Source organism: Dreissena polymorpha, chromosome 1 (assembly GCF_020536995.1).
Source record: "Dreissena polymorpha isolate Duluth1 chromosome 1, UMN_Dpol_1.0, whole genome shotgun sequence".
NCBI classification, from domain to species: Eukaryota; Metazoa; Mollusca; class Bivalvia; order Myida; family Dreissenidae; genus Dreissena; species Dreissena polymorpha.
Window position 1 is genome coordinate 167,785,329 of NC_068355.1, and position 21,995 is coordinate 167,807,323.

General features: G+C 36.8%; 1 protein-coding gene across 1 annotated transcript in view; it reads left to right on the forward strand.

Moving 5' to 3' along the window:
* LOC127864321 (A disintegrin and metalloproteinase with thrombospondin motifs 9-like) overlaps nucleotides 1-21,995 on the forward strand; it is a 124,142-nt gene that overhangs the window by 78,740 nt on the left and 23,407 nt on the right. Inside the window, exons 16-24 of the mRNA XM_052403979.1 lie at nucleotides 347-476; nucleotides 1,006-1,132; nucleotides 1,806-2,022; nucleotides 4,064-4,228; nucleotides 4,887-5,051; nucleotides 5,988-6,155; nucleotides 6,735-6,956; nucleotides 10,707-10,865; nucleotides 11,278-11,457. Of these exons, the coding sequence (XP_052259939.1) occupies nucleotides 347-476; nucleotides 1,006-1,132; nucleotides 1,806-2,022; nucleotides 4,064-4,228; nucleotides 4,887-5,051; nucleotides 5,988-6,155; nucleotides 6,735-6,956; nucleotides 10,707-10,865; nucleotides 11,278-11,457 (1,533 nt within the window). The remainder of the gene's footprint in view (nucleotides 1-346; nucleotides 477-1,005; nucleotides 1,133-1,805; nucleotides 2,023-4,063; nucleotides 4,229-4,886; nucleotides 5,052-5,987; nucleotides 6,156-6,734; nucleotides 6,957-10,706; nucleotides 10,866-11,277; nucleotides 11,458-21,995) is intronic.

Here is a 21,995-nt window from a genome sequence, read left to right on the forward strand (position 1 = left end):
TCATTAACTTAGAGTTAAGCTTTGTTAAGGTGTATACATTTACACCTTTCCCACACTGCATGTGTTTATGTACATACCACTCCCACATTACTTGTGTTTATGTTTACACCTTTCCCCCCACTGCAGGTGTTAACATACAAACCCTTCCAACATTTCCTGTGTTAACATTTAATCCCCCACTGCAGGTGTTTACATACAAACCCCTTCCACATTACCTGTGTGAACATTTATACCTTTCCCCCCACTGCAGGTGTTTACCTACATTCCCCTCCCACATTACATGTGTTAACATTTACACCTTTCCCCCACTGCAGGTGTTTACATACATACCCCTCCCACATTGCAGGTGTTGTCAGTGGGAGACCTGAACCCACCCGACATCCATTTCTCCTACACAATGTCGCTGCGCAGTGACGAGGTACGGTTTTCCTGGAAGGAGGACACGGAATGGACTGACTGTGATGACATCTGCAACGGTTTGTGAAATTCTTTCGCTTCTCAGAATTGATAATATTAACTTGAATAGTTGACACTTTTAATGTCACGTGCCTTCAAGTCTGCTTTATGAATGTTCAGTTTTATTTTGATACAGATGTAACTCTGTTTCCCTGGTTTTTTGCTGAAATTTTGTGTTTCTGAGAAAACTTTACTAAATGCTGCAGGAGTAGGTTTCAAATTCGCCAGTGTTATGGATACCTAGTGGGAAATTACACATGTTAATTGATTCCACTTCAATTCATGGCTTAAAAATCTATTTTCTTAAGCATGACTTGTTTTTTATGTCCTGAAAATTGTATTTTCGGAAGCTTTAAGTCACTTTCTAAGACATTGCTTAATTTTTTTAATTCAAGATAAATTTCTTTTTCAATATCTTTTTTTTCAGATTGTTTCATATATATATAACTAAATATATGATACAAAATCCCCACCTATTTAAGTCTGGAAAGGATTGTCAAAAAATGTATTTATTTACAAATTATTTATATTTCTTACACAATGTTGCAGGTCGCAGGTACAGAAAGGTGAAATGTGTGCGTGACGATACCCACTCCCCTGTGTCTGAACAGAGATGTGAAAATGAACCCAAGCCTAACGTGGAATCAGAAAGATGCAATCCATTCTGCACAATCAGGTTTGTGACTGTGTGAACAATCTTTGTTTGTTTTTTGTTAGATTGTATGTATTCATTGTATGTTCGCTTTTGTGAACCAATACAGTGAAATCTAATTGTAATAACATCTCCTATAGTGATGCTGAGTCATTGGACAGACTCCAAATGTAGTGTAATAGATTTATATTATGTTGTTACCATATCCCATGTAATAAATGAATGTTCATTTACAGCCAGCAGCTGATTTTGATAATTGCATATGAGCTGTGCTCTGTGAAAAGGGGGTTTAATGAATGTGCATAGTGTCATTCCAGTCTAGCCTGTGCAGTTATCACTGGCTAATCAGGGACGACACTTTCCGCTTTTATGAGATTTTTCGTTTACAGAGAGTCTATTCTTAGCAAAAATCTAGTTTAGGTGGAAAGTGTTGTCCCTGATTAACCTGTGCGGACTGCACAGACTAATCTGGGACGGCACTTTAAGCACATATATCAAACTCCTTTATCACACACCACGGCCCGTATATTTATTACCTGATCAAGGCTTTTTCATAATATAATATTAAAAGTGAATACAAAAAGTGTATACAATTTCAGCAATAAGCTTTTTATATAATATTTGTTTTATGCAATTGATGAACACATTATTTTAATTAAAAAGTATTACAATGACAAGATATATTTTATCCCTACAGCTGGAGAGTGTTAAGAGATGACTGCTCGTCCAACTGTGGCCAAGGCATAGCTAAGCAGTACGTATCCTGTCTACTCACGACGAGACACAACACCACTGTAGTTGACATGGAGCACTGCATGAAACGCACCTCAATCATTGGTCCACGGCCCCTAGAGCAGGTGACATGCTTCGGGAAGTGCCTTGACACGCAGTGGAAGTATTCAGCATGGACTGAAGTATGTAAAGGCCAGGGGCTGGTTTTTGTTAGGCTCTTAAGAAAAACAATTGTGTTATGTGGTAATCAGATTGCAGTTGTAGTATTCTGCTATATTTTACAAATATTGGTGAATTTAAAAAGAGTTGTGGTTGATATTTTCTTGGTAATCGAACTACTTGGTTACATATTAAAATCATTATATTTTAAATGTCTTTTGATAAACAGTGAGATTAAACAATCTTAAAGTTTACAAGTGGTCAAAAAGAAATGAGTGAATTGAATAACAGTAAATTATGTTTTAAATGGCATTCTTTTCAGAAATCACACATGTACTGGTCGGGTACGTAATTCCGGCCACTTTTGGGACTATTTTAACAAAATCTTTTGTTTTAGGCAACTGGTTGAAACTAAACTTCACATATATAATCCTGGGTTCAAAACTCACCTAGCATGAAAATTTCAATAGAATTAGATCAGTGTATGTTACTTTTATGAACAATTAAAGTAATTAATGACATATAAACTATCAATTTTCGTAGGGCAATTGTACCTAAAAAATCGGCCACTTTTCAGTTTAATCTGCTGGTACAATTACAAAGCAATATCTTTAGACGAATGTCCTCATTTTAAGAGTATTAATAAAGGTTTACACAAACACAATTTTTGACTTGAAACTTAATATATATGCGACGTTTTTATACCAGTTACTCCCCCTACCTATTTTAATAAATATTAACAGGCCTGCACGGTTAATGGGGAACTGCAAATTTATAAAAAATATTTATTTTCAATAGTTTTAATCAATTTTTACTAACATAGCTAAGAAAGTAAAAGCATTTTGTTTAAAAAGTTGACTTTAGTGTCGATTTTTAGTAAACGCTTATATTTAATTTTACAACATGTAAACTATTAATATTCAAATCAAGGGAGGTAATTCATATATTAAAAGTTTATATTTAGGTCCTGATTTTTTTGTTTTAAATGTATGTTTTTATACAATTAATTAAAAAATACCTTAATAAAAGTTTATCAGAGAGAAATAATAATAATTTTATCAAATATATTTGTTTCTTATATAAGTATAATTTTTTGCATTGGCTAATGACGTCACTTTTCCCATGAGAGACATATCTTGTGTTATGTTTGAGACATTTTAATGCAGACGTTTACAGTGATATGCTTCTTTAATTTGCAAAATATTGAGAGTAGGGTTGGTTTTCAAGTTGATTGTTCTAAAAATAATCAAAACATGTGTGTTTAGATCATGAAAATGATTAAACACAGGTGGCCGATTTTTTACGTACAGGCCGGAATTACGTACACGACCAGTAATCCTAAATAAGCATAGCCTGGAATATAGACAGTATTTTAGCTCATACAGTTCTCGCTTTTAAGTCTCTTCTTAACAAAATCCAGTCTAGCGTGAAAGTGTCGTCCCTAAGCTTGAGCAGACTGCTCCAGTCTAGCGTGAAAGTGTCGTCCCTAAGCTTGAGCAGACTGCTCCAGTCTAGCGTGAAAGTGTCGTCCCTAAGCTTGAGCAGACTGCTCCAGTCTAGCGTGAAAGTGTCGTCCCTAAGCTTGAGCAGACTGCTCCAGTCTAGCGTGAAAGTGTCGTCCCTAAGCTTGAGCAGACTGCTCCAGTCTAGCGTGAAAGTGTCGTCCCTAAGCTTGAGCAGACTGCTCCAGTCTAGCGTGAAAGTGTCGTCCCTAAGCTTGAGCAGACTGCTCCAGTCTAGCGTGAAAGTGTCGTCCCTAAGCTTGAGCAGACTGCTCCAGTCTAGCGTGAAAGTGTCGTCCCTAAGCTTGAGCAGACTGCTCCAGTCTAGCGTGAAAGTGTCGTCCCTAAGCTTGAGCAGACTGCTCCAGTCTAGCGTGAAAGTGTCGTCCCTAAGCTTGAGCAGACTGCACAGGCTAATCTCGGAGGATACAATACGCACATGCATGTAGCCCTGTTTTTTTCCAAAATTAGTTTCATATGATTTTTCACAAAAAAGCTCCACTAATTTAAGGGGTATTTTGCTAGTATGCCTCCCTGCTTATGTTATGTCTTTGATTGTCAGTGCACAGCGACGTGTGGAGGGGGTGTCCAGAAACGCAGCTTCACCTGTGTGGACTCCAGGGGATCAGAACTGAGCGAGTCCTACTGCAGTGCCAAGGATCGTCTCCTGGAGCGGGAATGTAATGCTGACCCATGTCCTGTGTGGAAGGTCCATGACTGGACAGCTGTGAGTGGGAACTGTGTCGGTGTAACTGATTTAAAGCAGTTGAAAATGAGAGGGTTCTTTTGTGAGGCATAGGCGGTGTAAATAAAAACATTTTTTCTGTTCACGTTTCAGTCTGTTTCATGATGGGGGTATCCCCAAGTTTTTTGCTTTGAAATGTCATGTGATGAGAACAGTTTTAGTTGTTATAAACTCCTTTATTTGTGAAATACTCAAATTATTTAGTATCTGGTTAGTGAAAAAGTTCAGTACTGTAGTTATTTAGTATCTGGTTAGTTAAAAAGTTTGGTGAACAACTTTGCTTAGCGTCAAATGTAGTAAGAACACTGGACTAAATTGTATGAATAATGAATTCAAAATGGTGAGACAAAGGTCCCTTTGGCATAGTGTTTATGGTGGCTGTTTTTATCTGGAGGTCCCAGTTTCCTTCTTAATTATTTGAATGTTCTTATGATCTTAGCCAAAAGACACAAAGTACAGATCCTACCCAAGAAACTTAAAAATAATCCATAGGCTATGGGTGCAATGAAGCTTATATTTAAAGTGAATTGCAAGGCAGACACAATACCCTTGTGATTGTTAAAGTTATGGATGAACGTTTGTGGTATGTTAGGTCTATAATGTTCATTATTTGATTGAGTGCTTTCTAACCTATTATTAGTGCTCCGTAACCTGTGGACGTGGCAGCCATCACCGCAAGGTTACCTGCCACATTGGTGACAAGGAGGTCATTGAAACTCAGTGCGACCACAAACAGAAGCCAGCCAATAAGCTTGAGTGTAACCTTGGTCAATGTCCTGACTGGATCGCTGAGGAGTGGGGGGAGGTGAGCAACGTCAATTATTTTTTAATAAAACATGGCCTTGAGGGTTGTTTTGAACAATTTAACCACTTAAAATTTGAGGGGTGTACAGAATTGTGTGAAGATGATATGAAACTCTTATGTTGACTGTTTGTTGGTTTAAAGTACAGGTGTAGATGAATGAATATTTTACATGACTCGAAGAATAGTTAAAACTTATTTTAAAACATTTGAAATTACCCAAGAACAAGTTAAGAAGCAATGAGTATCTTTGTCATGATATGAGGTTATTTTACATATTTTAGTGCTCAACCTCTTGCGAGATGGGCATAGCCATTCGAGGGGTGAGATGTGTCACGACAGAAGGGAAGATCTTGGATGATTTCCTGTGTGATGCCACTCAAAGACCCCATGAGACCATGCCATGCAACATGGGTCCCTGTCCCACTTCTACTATTGCTACTACAACAGAAAAAATAGTAGTAACGAGGAGACTCTTGACTTATTCATGGTCGACTGGTGGTTGGTCGCAGGTTGGTGGATTAGATCATTGTTGTTTTCCTATTATCTAAATTATTAGATCCATACCAATCAATGTTGTTGTTGGTTTTATGCCCCTCACAGAGTGGGAGGCATTCAGCTCTGTACATGTGTGTCAGTACGTCCCAATCCTTGTGTTTTGCACTCCTCTTTAACAAAAACCTTAATGTATTGACAATTTGAAAAAAAGAAATATTCACTGCAACCAGTTTTGGCAAAATTAAGGCCCTTTGTCTCTTTATATACTAGAATATATAGTGGAATTTTCTGCATCAGAACATGTGTTGCGGGGCATCAGTCTATACACTTCTAGTTACATTTTCAACGTTAATAAATCGATGGCAAGAAGAAACCATGATATAATTTAAAGTGTTTTAAAATTGCACATAATAACATTTCTCCAAAATTGGCCTACTCCAGTGTTCGGCTTCGTGTGGTGAAGGCGTTAAGCAGCGTTATGTGACATGCATGGACAGTACAGGCGCCAAGGCTGACCCCTCCGACTGCGACCTAGAATCAAAACCCACAGACAATGCGTCATGTCTGAACCGGGCGTGTGGATACTGGCGCATGGGAGAATGGAGCAAGGTACAGGGCACAATGGGTCCCATATGGCATAATGAATGCAACTAGTAGTCATGTATGAGTGGTTGTAAGTCATGACATTGTTAATGACCATGGAATTTAAAATTAAAAATTAGAATATATTGATATGTGTTTGAGGGTTTTTGTGATTAAAAGTAAGGGATTTATTTTGGTAGTGAAGTGGTATATTTTGGGTAAGATCGAATTGAATTGTTCGCCTCCTATTCATATCTCCCTGCTGGAACTAAAACTGTCAGAATCATTTCAGCATGATAAGTGCAACAAAATATACTCTATAATCCACAAATAATTGAACATGTGTTGATAGTTCATCAAAACAGCAGTGAAAAGCTACTTGAGTAATTTACTGCAATGAACATTATATAGACATTGCCAATGTATGATGCATACTTTCTACTGTATCTGGTGAAGAATTCCTAAGCAGATGCAACATTTTTGTTCTCAGTCCTCGTAAGACTAGTTCCCATTTATTTCCAGTGTTAGACTGGTTTCCATTTATTTCCAGTTTAAGACTGGTTCCCATTTATTTCCAGTGTTAGACTGATTCCCATTTATTTCCAGTGTTCCAAGACCTGCAGTGCTGGCACACAGACCCGAGTTGTAGTCTGCACGCTACTAGAGCGACAGACAGCGGAGGAAGTTCACTGCGACCTTGATGTGAAACCAGAGTCTGAGCGGGCGTGTGTACTAGAGGAATGCTCACCTGAGGACTTAGAAATCGGAATAATCGTTTCCAATACGGTTGTCGGAATCAGCCATTGGAGAATTGGGCCGTGGAGCGCTGTAAGTGATAGCCATGAAAATAACAATCTTAGCATTTGCCCATTTACAAAATGGGACATATAATGGGAACATCTGCTGGGTTTGGGGATATGAGGGCAGGCGAGTAGTTAAAATCAGATCATCATAAAAATTGGTGATAATGCTTTTTGCCATGTAACCTGTTCTATCACCTAATATATTTTTTTATTATGGCCCTGGAATTGTCAAATATTGGCCAAATTAGTCTTGTCTGTCTTCTTACTTAAATAGTTGTCATTTTATCATCATGAACACATCTGTGATTGTTTTAACACCTTTACCACTAATTAATACATCCTTCATATATAACTGTTACCCAGGCCATTAAACAGACTTATTTTGTGACATGTTGCCTCTGCCTTTCCAGTCTGTGCAGTGGTTGGTACACATCTCATCTAGGTTACAGGTTTCAATCCCAGCTCCTGTGGCATGTGAATGTATTTAGTGGTTACCTACGGGACAGGTGGGGTTTCCGCCAGAAACTCTGGCTTCTCCCCTCCAGCACAAGACCACACCAATATTTTATGCCTTTTAGTAACAAAAGCTTGAAATTGCAGCTATACTTCAAAATGAGTCCCATCTTTGTGAGTCTAATAAGTATTTATGTAGGAGTGTTGGGACCATGCCAATGGTCTCTTATAATGCAGCCTCAGAGGTGGACAGTATGTAGGAGTGTTGGGACCATGCCAATGGTCTCTTATAATGCAGCCTCAGAGGTGGACAGTATGTAGGAGTGTTGGGACCATGCCAATGGTCTCTTATAATGCAGCCTCAGAGGTGGACAGTAATTATGTAGGAGTGTTGGGACCATGCCAATGGTCTCTTATAATGCAGCCTCAGAGGTGGACAGTAATTATGTAGGAGTGTTGGGACCATGCCAATGGTCTCTTATAATGCAGCCTCAGAGGTGGACAGTAATTATGTAGGAGTGTTGGGACCATGCCAATGGTCTCTTATAATGCAGCCTCAGAGGTGGACAGTATGTAGGAGTGTTGGGACCATGCCAATGGTCTCTTATAATGCAGCCTCAGAGGTGGACAGTATGTAGGAGTGTTGGGACCATGCCAATGGTCTCTTATAATGCAGCCTCAGAGGTGGACAGTAATTATGTAGGAGTGTTGGGACCATGCCAATGGTCTCTTATAATGCAGCCTCAGAGGTGGACAGTATGTAGGAGTGTTGGGACCATGCCAATGGTCTCTTATAATGCAGCCTCAGAGGTGGACAGTAATTATGTAGGAGTGTTGGGACCATGCCAATGGTCTCTTATAATGCAGCCTCAGAGGTGGACAGTAATTATGTAGGAGTGTTGGGACCATGCCAATGGTCTCTTATAATGCAGCCTCAGAGGTGGACAGTATGTAGGAGTGTTGGGACCATGCCAATGGTCTCTTATAATGCAGCCTCAGAGGTGGACAGTAATTATGCAGGAGTGTTGGGACCATGCCAATGGTCTCTTATAATGCAGCCTCAGAGGTGGACAGTATGTAGGAGTGTTGGGACCATGCCAATGGTCTCTTATAATGCAGCCTCAGAGGTGGACAGTAATTATGTAGGAGTGTTGGGACCATGCCAATGGTCTCTTATAATGCAGCCTCAGAGGTGGACAGTGTTTATGTAGGAGTGTTGGGACCATGCCAATGGTCTCTTATAATGCAGCCTCAGAGGTGGACAGTAATTATGTAGGAGTGTTGGGACCATGCCAATGGTCTCTTATAATGCAGCCTCAGAGGTGGACAGTAATTATGTAGGATTGTTGGGACCATGCCAATGGTCTCTTATAATGCAGCCTCAGAGGTGGACAGTAATTATGTAGGAGTGTTGGGACCATGCCAATGGTCTCTTATAATGCAGCCTCAGAGGTGGACAGTATGTAGGAGTGTTGGGACCATGCCAATGGTCTCTTATAATGCAGCCTCAGAGGTGGACAGTAATTATGTAGGAGTGTTGGGACCATGCCAATGGTCTCTTATAATGCAGCCTCAGAGGTGGACAGTATGTAGGAGTGTTGGGACCATGCTAATGGTCTCTTATAATGCAGCCTCAGAGGTGGACAGTAATTATGTAGGAGTGTTGGGACCATGCCAATGGTCTCATATAATGCAGCCTCAGAGTGTTGGGACCATGCCAATGGTCTCTTATAATGCAGCCTCAGAGGTGGACAGTATGTAGGAGTGTTGGGACCATGCCAATGGTCTCTTATAATGCAGCCTCAGAGGTGGACAGTAATTATGTAGGAGTGTTGGGACCATGCCAATGGTCTCTTATAATGCAGCCTCAGAGGTGGACAGTATGTAGGAGTGTTGGGACCATGCCAATGGTCTCTTATAATGCAGCCTCAGAGGTGGACAGACCTTATAAACATTGAAATACACCCACTGGTAGACATATTGGCACTCTTATTTCGTGTATTTCTGATAGTATTTTTTAATATTAAAGTATGTTGAACTTATTATACAAGAAGACATATTAAATGTAAAAATATTAATTACCCGGTATTTATGATAGATAATTTTTTTCTATAAATCCACATAAATCCGTTGCCTCAGTAATTCTACAATAGACATATGACTAACGGCTGTCCTATATTCCCTAAGTCATTGACCCCTTCTTGAATGAAGCTGACATTATTATATGATATTTTTATACCATTTCCCTGTAAGCATTCCCACATAATGGGCAGACTGTCAGTTATCTCATAGTATTGTATCCACATGTCATAAATAATGTTACATGCATGTGGCAGGCTAGCTCTGAGTTGAATGTTCTAGGGGCACAGCCTGATACCAGTTATTATTTCCAGATAATAGGGTAATGACCAGCATAAAATAGTGATTTCTCATCTCCAATGTAGTAACAGTATGGGAAAGGCTGCTATAGAATAATGAAATCGTTTAATCATGATACATTTGACATCTAACATGGAAGTGTCAGTGTACAAAAACTTCATGATGCTGTCTTTATTATCATTTTGGTTATGAATTAAAATACTGTCAGCATCATCATCATCAGCAGCAGCAGCAGATACAGCAGCAGTAGCACAGCAGCAATATAATACACAATACTAGTACCAAGCAAGGAGAAGAAAGATGAACAAACATAATGATTTAAGCTCTCTAATGGTATTTTTGAAAAGGCTGAAAATACTTGTTCTTCCTGTGATTGGCTTTGAACACTGTCAACCTTAAATATTTTATAGGTTTTAACAAAAATAAAAGTATTTTGCAAGATTTGGTATGCACACTTAATACTTTTTAAGTGAGCTAAGCATCCATAAGTGAAGTGTGTTTGAAGGTTTACTGATCTGATGCGGTTAACTAATTCACTGAAATACTATTAAAAATGATAAACAAAAGCGCTGAAGAAACAAACATAACGAGTTCACAGAACACATTTTGTTTGTGAATGTAAACATAACTGCGAAAATCTGACAGAAATATTTTTAAACTGTTTTTAAAAAAACCAAACAAACTAGCAAAATCATTTCACAGACATTTCACATAAATGTCCGTTTCATACCAACGGGTAGTCGATGTAGTGTACGCCTGGCGACTGTGAAGTCATTGGCTCAGGCTCCTGTATTGGAGCGTTCGTGAGATCTTCCCAAATAGACACCTAAGTACTGGTACTACCAAGGTAACACCTCAAGAGACTTTCATTCAGCCTTAGACTTTCAATGCAATCAAGCTAAAATAAAAAGGTTTAAACTTCAACTTTAATTTTTTCTACCAGTGTTCGGCTTCATGCGGGACGGGCTGGCAGCGACGTCTGGTTCAGTGTCATGACGAAAAGGGGCCAAGTGAGAACTGTGCTGATAACCAGAAACCAGAGGGTAGTCAGTCATGTGACGCCGGCCCTTGCCCCACCTGGGTGAAAGGGGAGTGGTCTCAGGTAAGGATGAAAAGGGGTTTTAGAGGAGACAATTTTTTAATTGGATTTGGAATGATATGATTTTTTAAGTGTGGGTGGGGTGGGGGTGGTGCAATGAAAAATATGGGATTTGGGAAAGAACAGTTTTTGATGATGGGATTTTGAAGAGATTGAAGCTGTTTTTGGAGGGTACAGAATAAGCAGATGAGATTTTGGATGGGACAGATTTAGCTGTTCATTGTAATTATGTATACCTCTGCCTACCATGCTTGCTGTCATGAATATTGATTGTAAGTTTGTCTGTCATTCCTTTGTTTGAAAGCCTGTTATAGAGCATTCATTTACTTAAAAGAAAAGAACAGACTCTGCCAGTATGTTTATGCTATTCATTAAACAGTTATTTTCATGCTAACATTTTATATGTCCCTTATAGTGCTCCAAATCCTGTGGAGACATGGGCATGCAGAAACGAACTGTAGTCTGCCAATTGTCAGATGGTGCCACCCTTCCTGAATCAAGCTGTGACATTTTTAACCGCCCGCCGGATACCGGCATATGCAACAATGGTGCCTGTTCTAAAAGGCGAACCTGGCAAGTGGGACCGTGGGCTCCGGTAAGCCATCCCAGTTACCCGTATTACCCGTATTACTACCGTAATTACCGCAATGGGTATAACCATAGTTTAAGGGGTCGCAGGGCTATAAATAGATTGATGCATATGGGTCAAGGATTGAGGAAACATAAAAAAAATGAGGGTCAGTAGGTCAGGTGGACGAAAGAAAGTTAAAGGAGTTCAAATGTTGAACATAAAGAGCTTATGATGAAGCTGGTCATTACATTATTAAAAGTATGTTTTTATGTAGATTGTAAAAGCTCAGGTATATGTTGATGTAATTGTATATAAAGTGAATAAACACTGTTTTATTTATGTTTTTGTCTGTAACTATATAGCTGTATGGATGTTTTAATTTAAAAAAAAAAATCTATACATATTTTTTGTCAAAAATGTTTGTTTTGTAAATTGGTTGTAAGTTGCAGACAAAGGACATAGGCATATTATCATTCAGAATGAAACCTTAACTATACTATATGTTGATTTGATCTCCTCACATCTAATATTCATTACACTGCTGCTAGGCTGTATTACAATAGGGATTATGTAGTGCAAAAGGATGTTAATACACCTATATCGCATGTGCAATCCAGGACACTTCAGTTAAGCTTTAGTTTTCAAATGACATGTCTCATATACAGTAGAGAGGAAGCTGAGAGTGCCATGGTGAAATGCCATGAATGTTTATACAATAAAAGGACCTATCTGATGATGCATGTGATAAAAGGACTGTATAGGAAAATGCCATGAACATGTATACATTAATAGGCCCATTTCTGAAAACGCCATGAATATGCATTCAGGAAAAGAATGAATGTAAATACCATGAATATGCTTCAATAGAATGAATGTAAATACCATGAATATGCTACAATAGAATGAATGACCTTATACGAAAGTCTCATGATTATGCATTCAATAATAGGTCAATAAGATTGTATATAATAGTGCCAGAAGTAAATAATAAAAGGACCATAAATGTATAAACAATGTCTTGACCTTATATAAAGTGGTAACAGAACATAAACCATAAAGAAATCACTGGTAAAACTTCCGTCTTTAGTCATATTTGAATATTTGTAATTTGTTTGCTATTTATTTTTATATATTGCAATATATGTACATAAACTACAATCAAATAATCTTGTGAATTGTTAAGGTTGTGCCATGGTTGCTTATTTATTTTTTATTTGGTTACACAACATGCAAAGATATTAGATCTATTATTTATCTAATCAATGATATGTACATACGCTGTGTGTAAATATAATTATTTTTAAATGTGATATTATTTTCATTGTTTTTACATTTGTTTGTGATTTATTTAATAAATTATTCAAACATTTAAGACATGTCTTTGCTTAAAAGTATGTTTTATTTTTTGACTGTGTTTTTGTGTCATTCTTACTAGTACATTATATTTATAATGGATATTGGTACTACAGGGGATATTTTGTTGTTCAGTCACCTTTAAGAAAGAGGTAATGAAATTTTAATGATGCCCTTTTTAAGAAACAGAGTTATGTTGCTTTGCACCTGTTCGTTGGTCAGTGAGGACGTAGGATGGTCAAGGTCACTGTGTCTTGTAACAGTAAATTAGTTTCCACACTATATATTGAAAATGCTTTTATGTATAATCAATCAAATCGATATATTGGTTGCTTTGTTGAAAGGGAAGATGCCTACAGTTTTTCAGTTCACCACATCAAAGGTCAAGGTCATTGGGGTTTGTAACAAGGAATTTGTTGGGACAATGTATTTTTAGATCACCTTGATCTAAATCATGCAAATTGGTGTTCCAATTACATAAGAGGACAAGTAAAATCATTTTGATTTTGAGATCAACAGGTCAAAGATGAGGATTGCATATGCTTGGGTAAAAAAAATGATTTCTGCATAATATCTACAGGAGGCTTTGACCTAAAATCATTTGAATTGGTATGTTCTTTATTTGGAATGAAAGGCTTACATAACAGGTCAAAGGTCAAGGTCACGGGGGCTTATTACAGGAGTTTTGTTTCCATTAAATATCTCAAGAACGCTTTGAACTGCAATCATGCATATTGTTATAGTGCTGGGTAGAAAGGAAGACATTTATTTAATTAAAGATCATCAGGACATAGGTAAAGGTCACAGGGGCATGTATCATAACACTGGTTTCTGCGCCATGTCATTGAATAAGAGAACAATTTGATCTGTGAACATAGCAAGTGCTCTGCTGGTTACCTGGGAGTAGAGAAAGAGGCCTATTGATTTTAAGTCAAGAGGCCCTTAAAATCAAGATCGTGTGTGCTTGCAACATGAAAATTAAATTGAAACAATGAATAATTAATTCTTAGAAAAATTAATAAAAGCAGGCTGGTTTCTTTTTACCAAGAATAGAATTTAATGATCCCAAATGATTTTTAATCAACAGTTCAAAGGTCAAGATCACAGAACCGACTATGCTGATAGTCATGGGGAATACATGTTTTGCAAACATCTCTGTTTGTTATTAAAAAAAGGAATTCACTATAGTGGACAAATATTGCTAGAAATTTTAACCATTTAACCCATTTATTGTTGAAAAACTTCTGAGTGTGACAAAATGAATATTTCTTTATACTATGACCTTTTGATTGTCATAGGAATGAAGCAAAATGGAAGGAAGGGAACAAAATCAACACTTATTTTATATGCAATACATTGAGCCAATAATTACTTGACATTTTCAATTAATTTATACTTGGTCATTTTGTCTTTTGATGGTAACCTTTCATTATCAACATTGTGTACACATTATATAACTTGGACTGATATGTAGATAAACAGTATAGTCCAAATTGGTTAACAAAACACACACACACTATCAAAACATATAAATAATTTAATTCATATTCCAACACAATAATGTTTTACCAGAGCCAATTTTTATTGTTTTTCCATACTTTTAATAATGATATCTTTTCTTCAAATTGGTATTTACATCTGGATACCAAAATTCCAGACAGTTCAAAACATCAATTTCCCATCTTGGGTGGGATAATATCTTAATTGAAATAAATATCAATGTTTAATCTTTAACAGAAGCAAAAAATTATAGTATAATCTCTAACAGAAACAAAAGTCGACCAATAATCTCCAAACTAAAGGCACACTGACACAGATTATCTTTGCTATGGTAATTTTACATGACACATGCTCAGACGCCCAACTGATGAACAGAACTGAACCAGACTTCTATGAAATCGGAAAATATGAATGAAGCAAAAGGATATAAATACAAAGTGCTTCATTTCTTTTTTTGTGTCACTTTGAACTTGCTCTGATTTTATGATTGAATAAAAAAATATTAATTTTATAAAACTATGGCAAAAGTTGTGTTTTTGATACTGTACGTTCCGGTTGTTCAAAAGCTAATATCGCAATGGCTGGACACTGCGTCTGAATAAAGTTCTGTTCTGTTCTGAATCAAATTATTCCCGCTTTTAGACCTAATAAATTATATTTTATTATAACACAGCTCAAACTACTAAGAAAACCACCTTCAAAAGACTCTGGTAATTCCCCTTTGTTTTGCTAATTGGCCAATAATGGACTCAAGAACTTTGATGATTGTTTACATGTTGCGAGCATTAGGGCAATGTAGTAATTATGCACCTTTCATTAGCTCTAATTCTTTGGTTAATACTTTAGGATAAGCAAGTCTATGTCTGTTCTCCAAGGTGGCAGTCTATGTCTGTTCTCCAAGGTGGCAGTCTATGTCTGTTCTCCAAGGTGGCATTTCATAAGTAAGATTCAGAATGCGTTTTTTTGTACTTCTACTATTTAAAAAAGTAAGTAACTATAATATAATGTAGATATTCAATTCCTCATTTGATTTGCTGATTAAGACAAAGTATAATAAATTTGGACACCATATTAAAAAAATCCTAAAGAACATTTTATCTTAAGTCCTGTGACATATAAAACAAGTCCTTCTTAATATGTAATTGTATTACATCTGTCTGACCATTCTCATATGCTAAGCAGTTTATTGAATAAATCAAATGTTTGAAATGAACTTGGTTCTGAAAATAGTATATTGTTAAGGTACAATTTTTGTATTAAGAAAATTAATTGAGGGAAGCAAGTTGAACAAGACTATTGCCAAGCAATATAATTATGTCCCCTACCAGCTCCACCATTGTAAGAAATTCCACCATTGTCAGATTTTTGGCTCGGCTGTTTTCGGAGAAAACCCAAGGTATTGTCATAGCCAGCTGCTCGTCCGACGTCAGCTGTCTGCCGTAGGCGTCGTGCTAAAACCTAATTGGCTCTAAAATCAAAGTGCTTCCACCTACAACTATGAAACTTCATATTTAGATGCACCTTGATGAGTTCTACACAACACCCAATTTTTGGTCACTAGGTCAAGGTCACTGTGACCTCTAAAAAAAATAATTCTGACAAGCTTTCGCAGCCGAGCGTTGGCACCTGTTATGCAGTGCTCTTGTTTTTTTTTGTTGCCATAGCAACCATAAGTTTTGACGTAGGAACAAAATGAACTGACGTGCATAATGACCATATTGCCATCTATCCATGTTTCAAGTTTCATGAAGAAATATTAAGAACTTTAAAAGTTATCGCAGGATCCAGAAAAGTGTGACAAACAGACAGACACATAGAGCGAAAACCATAAGTCCTCTCCGGTGAAATCGGTAGGGGACTACTAAGCAGCATTCCTGAAATTGTGAAAAATATCAATGAAACCTTTCCAAAGAACATTAATCTTTTCTTTGAATGCTTTTTTTGTTTAAGTATTAAATTAAAATAAATTTGACGAAAACCCTACTGTTAGTTTTTTTTACTATAAAACCATAGGCTCATAGAAAAAAAGCCAAAATAGCTGCATAACATAGTAGGATGGCTGCATTTTAAAATGCTAAATTACCTTTTAAATTAGTTTTTATGTTCTTTTAGGTGTCTTGGTGTCTTTGATGTGTCTAGTTTGAGTTCTTTGGTGCATTTAACCACACAGTCAGTGGTGGTTGGAAGATGTAATTAGTCAAGAGATCAACAGGATGCCTGTTGTATCTGTATATAATTCCCATGATTCAATAGATTCAACCTTGATTCTCAATGTGTGTTCTTGGTGAGGAAAGTGGAATCGAACATTAATTTTGCTCATTGGTGATTATAGCAAACAATATTTGAGTGTAATGCAAAACACTTTATTTCATCTACATAATACAAATTAATGTTTTCTGGTCCTGCTTTAATTTTACTCTTTAAAATCAAAATCTGACCAAAGTTTGCTTTAGTTTTCTGACACACAATTTAGTTATCTCTTTATTTTAATATTGAGTTAACTGACCGTTATTGGATAAATTCAAAAAAGTTGTCTTAACTCTTATTTGATTAATCTCTTTAAGGAATTCTGACCCTTAGTTGATCTAATAAGTTGTCTTACCGTTATTTGATTAATCTAAAAAAAATAAGATTTCTGACTGAGAGTTGATTAATCTTTAACAAAATACAGATTTATTACTGAATTATTTGAATTGAGATTTAAAATATCTTTACAAAGTTTAGATTTATGACCCTGATTTGAATTATTTTTATCACAGACATAAGCTTCATGTTGCAAAAGGTTTCTATGCAGACTTGTAAGTCTTCAAAATAATGGTGCAGAAGTAAAAAGTGATAACTTTATGATATGAAACATATTAAATAGTTAAAAAGTGTGTGATAATTATGTTCATATGCATAAGTATTTGTCGCACAAAATTGAAATGGGTTATTTTCCAGTGTGTGTCTTTTTTTATTCAAGAATATCACAAAATGATCCAGTGTCTACGGTTTAAATTAAACCATTCCAAAATGTAGGCATTCAATTTAAAGTACATACATTGTATCCTAAATGTATTATATATCTCTACAACCTGAAAACTTGGCCTAGTTAAAAAGATCCAAGAATTAATTGAATTTTAATTAAAACCAAACAGTGCACCAGTATTCTCAAACTGCACAGCATTCTTGAGATCTTGTAGACATACCTCCATTCTTTCTGGTCTAAGCCCTCACTTTCCTAACATTAAAAACTGCAGACACACACGTTTAGTCTATCAAAATGCACTCAAAAAACATCAGTGGCCTAGAAAGCTGTTTAAAGTTATGCTGTCCTGATTACGGAAAGGCAGTTTGTAGTAGAGTAGTAAAGAGCCAGATAAAATGCTTGGCCCTTATCCAAACCTCAGACGTTTCTGCTGTCTGGACTGTTTTCATTTTCCCTCTATTGCGCTGTCTTGTATCTTCTGGCTGGGTCATGTGATGAAGCTGATCTTGAAGTTTTGTTTCTGTAATTTATGTAATTGCTATAGAAAAACAAAATAAGAGGCAAGGAAACAGTCTCTGTAAGTTGGCTTTTGATAATGATCTTACATTGTTGCTATTGTTGTGGTTGTGTTTTGTTGTTGTTGATTTGATGATCACAGAATACATTTTTGTCAAATTCTTTTCCATTTTACACTATTAGTTATAAAAGAAATGAATTTTTTAAATAATGTTTAATTGTGTGTAAATGATAAAACAAATACAATTTTACAACTTTGTTTCAAAGTTTGTTTCACTGGTTTGCCAAACAAGTTTGTATCAGAGAATCCTGACTATGAAAATACATATGGCGAGTAACTAATAAAAGTTTTTGGCTTGTCTAAACATACTCCCAGAATAATGCAGAAGTTTACAAACATTCTTACCTGGGTTAAAAGTTTGCTTTACGCCCCAAATAGTATTACGTAAGCTAGTTTGTTATAATTCAGCTACCCTACATTTTTGAGATAGCTTAATAACGAATTGAAGGCCTGAATTTTGACCTAGCATACCTCAGCACATTTAGTAGCAAGGGAAAGGGTTTAATGTTTAGAGTAATTTAAGACCCAATCTATGTTTATTTGTAGCAAGGGAAAGGGTTTAACCCTTTGCATGCTGGGAAATTTGTCGTCTGCTAAAATGTCGTCTGCTGAATTTCTAAAATTAGCATTTTCTTTGATTTTTTTTCAAAGAATACTATCAGAATAGCAAACAGTTTGGATCCTGATGAGACGCCAAAATTTGGTTCCCGCACTGAAAGGGTTTAATGTTTAGAGTAATTTAAGACCCAATATATGTTTATTTGTCTCTGTAAAAATGTTATTTTCTAAACTTTTTAGTTTTGTTTTAAATTGTTTAAATTTTGGAGGTAACAATTGTGAACCAGGCATTTGGAGGGTTCTTTGCTAACAGGTTAAAAGAGGCTATTAGTTGATCTAGTGTATTAAGTATAATAACATCTACATGTACAACAATAAGCTAGATTTATTTACGCATTTGTCCTCACATAATATTATTTACATTTTTGTAATCAAGCAAGAGTTAACAACTTGTTAGCTTCGTTCATCCTCTTGTTCTTACTCCCTTGCACTTTAAGAAACAAAATGCACCAATCCACCACCTCCTAAGTGAATGTTATAATAAGCACAGAAAACTCAATGGTTGCACCCCAATTAGCCTGATTTTCATTTTAACCTGCAGAAGCTCTAGATAAATGAGGGTAAATGGTTGAAGTAACTGTCTAGGAAATTTAAAGATGCCTTCATTATGTGCAATGTTTTTTGTCTAGGTATGTAATGTATCTTGTTTTAGTGTTTTTTAGCACTCTGTTAATTGTGCCAAGTGTGCTAAATCAAACCATGTGCCTTATTTCATGCTATTTTTGTGTCTGTTACTCATCACTTGTCAATAAAACTATTCAAAGCAAGATGAGCCGCATATTAGACGGCCCGTCTTGCTGATAAATGATTTTTTAAAATTCAATTTGCTTGACCTTTGACCCTGATTTTGATTGGCCGACTAAATCACACTTACAGTTAAAATTGACGCTTGTGTCCGCCCACTTTTTAAACAACAATTGTTTCAATTGGTTGGCTCTGAATACTGTGGAATCTCAAATCTTACACAAGCATTGTTATTTAGTGATTACGGCTGGGTTAAGCCTATCAAGTTGCTGTCAAGGCATACATTAATTGAACATATATCATTGTTGCTTTATCATTTTGAATGTTGTAAGTTTGATATATGCCTATTTGGTTTCCTGTGAGTTACATTTGTATAATCTTGGCAGCACTGTTATAGAATTACTGTGTGCTTTGCCAGTAATTGAAAAGGAAACTCATGGAGAGGGGGGGGGGGGTGATTATTGGCAACAATTAAAAAAATATCATAAATATTCTAAATAATTGATGTTAATTCAGAAAATGAGTTCTTATTTGAATTTCAAATCTGCTTAGAATTGAGAATGTTGGTCAGCGCATGAGCAATGTTAAATCTCAGCTCTAAGTATATTCCTCATCAGCTCGGCATTGTGTCAGCTTGTTACTGTATGACAAAAAAAGAGCGATGCTTGGTAAAAAAGGGGTTTAATGCATGTGGGTAAAGTGTCCACCCAGATTAGCCTGTGCTGTCTGCAGGGACGACACTTTTCGCGACAACACTTTACCCACATGATTTAAACCCCTTTTTCACAGAGCACGGCCCAAATGTTAAAGGGATCTTTTCATGTTTTGGTAAATTGACAAAATTGAAAAAAGTTGTTTCAGATTCGCAAATTTTAGTTTAAGTTATGATATTTGTGAGGAAACAGTAATACTGAACATTTACCATGGTCTAATATAGCCATTATATGCATCTTTTGACGATTTAAAAACCTGAAAATTATAAAGCGTTGCAACGCGAAACGATTTAATAATTTGAAAAGTTCTGATGTTGTCGTTTAATTTTGTGAAACTACGAAGATTGCTTATATAAAGTATAAAATAAGTCTCTTATTCATAATTGGCAGGATGGCCGAGCGGTCTAATTGGTTTTTACTCCAGGACTCCGGGGGTCACTGGTTCGAGCCCTGCTGCGGGCTACTTTTTTTCCTTTTTAGCTCACCTGATTGCTCAGGTGAACTTTTGTGACCTGTCTTTGTCTGTCGTATGTCCGTCCGTCCGTTAACATTTGCTCGGAAACACTCTAGAGGCCACATTTCTTGTCCCATCTTCATGAAACTTGGTCAGAAGCTTTGTCTCAATGAAATCTCGGCTGAGTTCGAAAATGGGCTGTACCGGGTCAAAAACTACGTCACTCAAAGGTCAAAAAAAAGAAAAGTTCTGTTGTTGTCGTTTAATTTTGTGAAACTATATAGATTGCTTATATAAAGTATAAAATAAGTCTCTTATTCATAATTGGCAGGATGGCCGAGCGGTCTAATTGGTTTTTACTCTAGGACTCCGGGGTCACTTGTTCGAGCCCTGCTGCGGGCTAGTTTTTTTCCTTTTTAGCTCACCTGATTGCTCAGGTGAGCTTTTGTGACCGGTCTTTGTCTGTCGTATGTCCGTCCGTCCGTCCGTTAACATTTGCTCGTAAACACTCTAGAAGCCACATTTCTTGTCCCATCTTCATGAAACTTGGTCAGAAGCTTTGTCTCAATGAAATCTCGGCTGAGTTCGAAAATGGGTTGTACCAGGTCAAAAACTACGTCACTCAAATGTCAAAAAAAAGAAAAACCTTGTATACACTGTAGAAGTCACATTTCATGCCCAATTTTCATGTAACTTTGTCAAAATGTTTGCCTTAATGATATCTTGGTTGAGTTCAAAAGTGGTTCCGATCCATTGAAAAACATGGCCGTCTGTGGGCAGGGCAGTTTTCCTTATTTGGCTATAGAGAAACCTTGTAAACACTCTAGGAGTCACAATTTTTGCCCAATCATCATGAAAGTTGGTCAAAACATTGGTTCAATTGTTGTCTCTGACGAGTTCGAAAATGGTCGAGATCTGTGAAAAAACATGGCCGCCAGAGGGCGGGGCATTTTTCTCTATATGTATATAGTGCAAGTTTTCCCTATTTGGCTATAGAGAAACCTTGTAAACACTCTAGAAGTCACAATTTTTGCCCAATCATCATGAAAGTTGGTCAAAACATTGGTTTTATTGATATCTCGGACGAGTTTAAAAATGGTCGGGATCGGTGAAAAAACATGGCCGCCAGTGGGCGGGGCATTTTTCTCTATATGTATATAGTGAAAACATGAGAACACAGTAGAAGTCACGTATTGGCCCAATTTTCATGAAATTTGCTCAAAACATTTGTTTCCTTGATACGAGAGTTGAGTTAAAAAATGGTTCCGGTCAGTTGAATAATATGGCTGCTGGGAGGGGGGCAGTTTTCTCATTATGCCCCCCCCCCCCCCCCCTTTGAAGAAGAGGGGGTATATTGTTTTGCTCATGTCGGTCAGTCCGTCCACCAGATGGTTTCCGGATGATAACTCAAAAGCGCTAATGCCAAGGATCATGAAACTTCATAGGTACATTGATCATGACTCGCAGATGACCCCTATTGATTCTCAGGTCACTAGGTCAAAGGTCAAGATCACGATGACCCGAAATAGTAAAATGGTTTCCGGATGATAACTCAAGAACACTTATGCCTAGGATCATGAAACTTCATAGATACATTGATCATGACTTGCAGATGACCCCTATTGATTTTTAGGT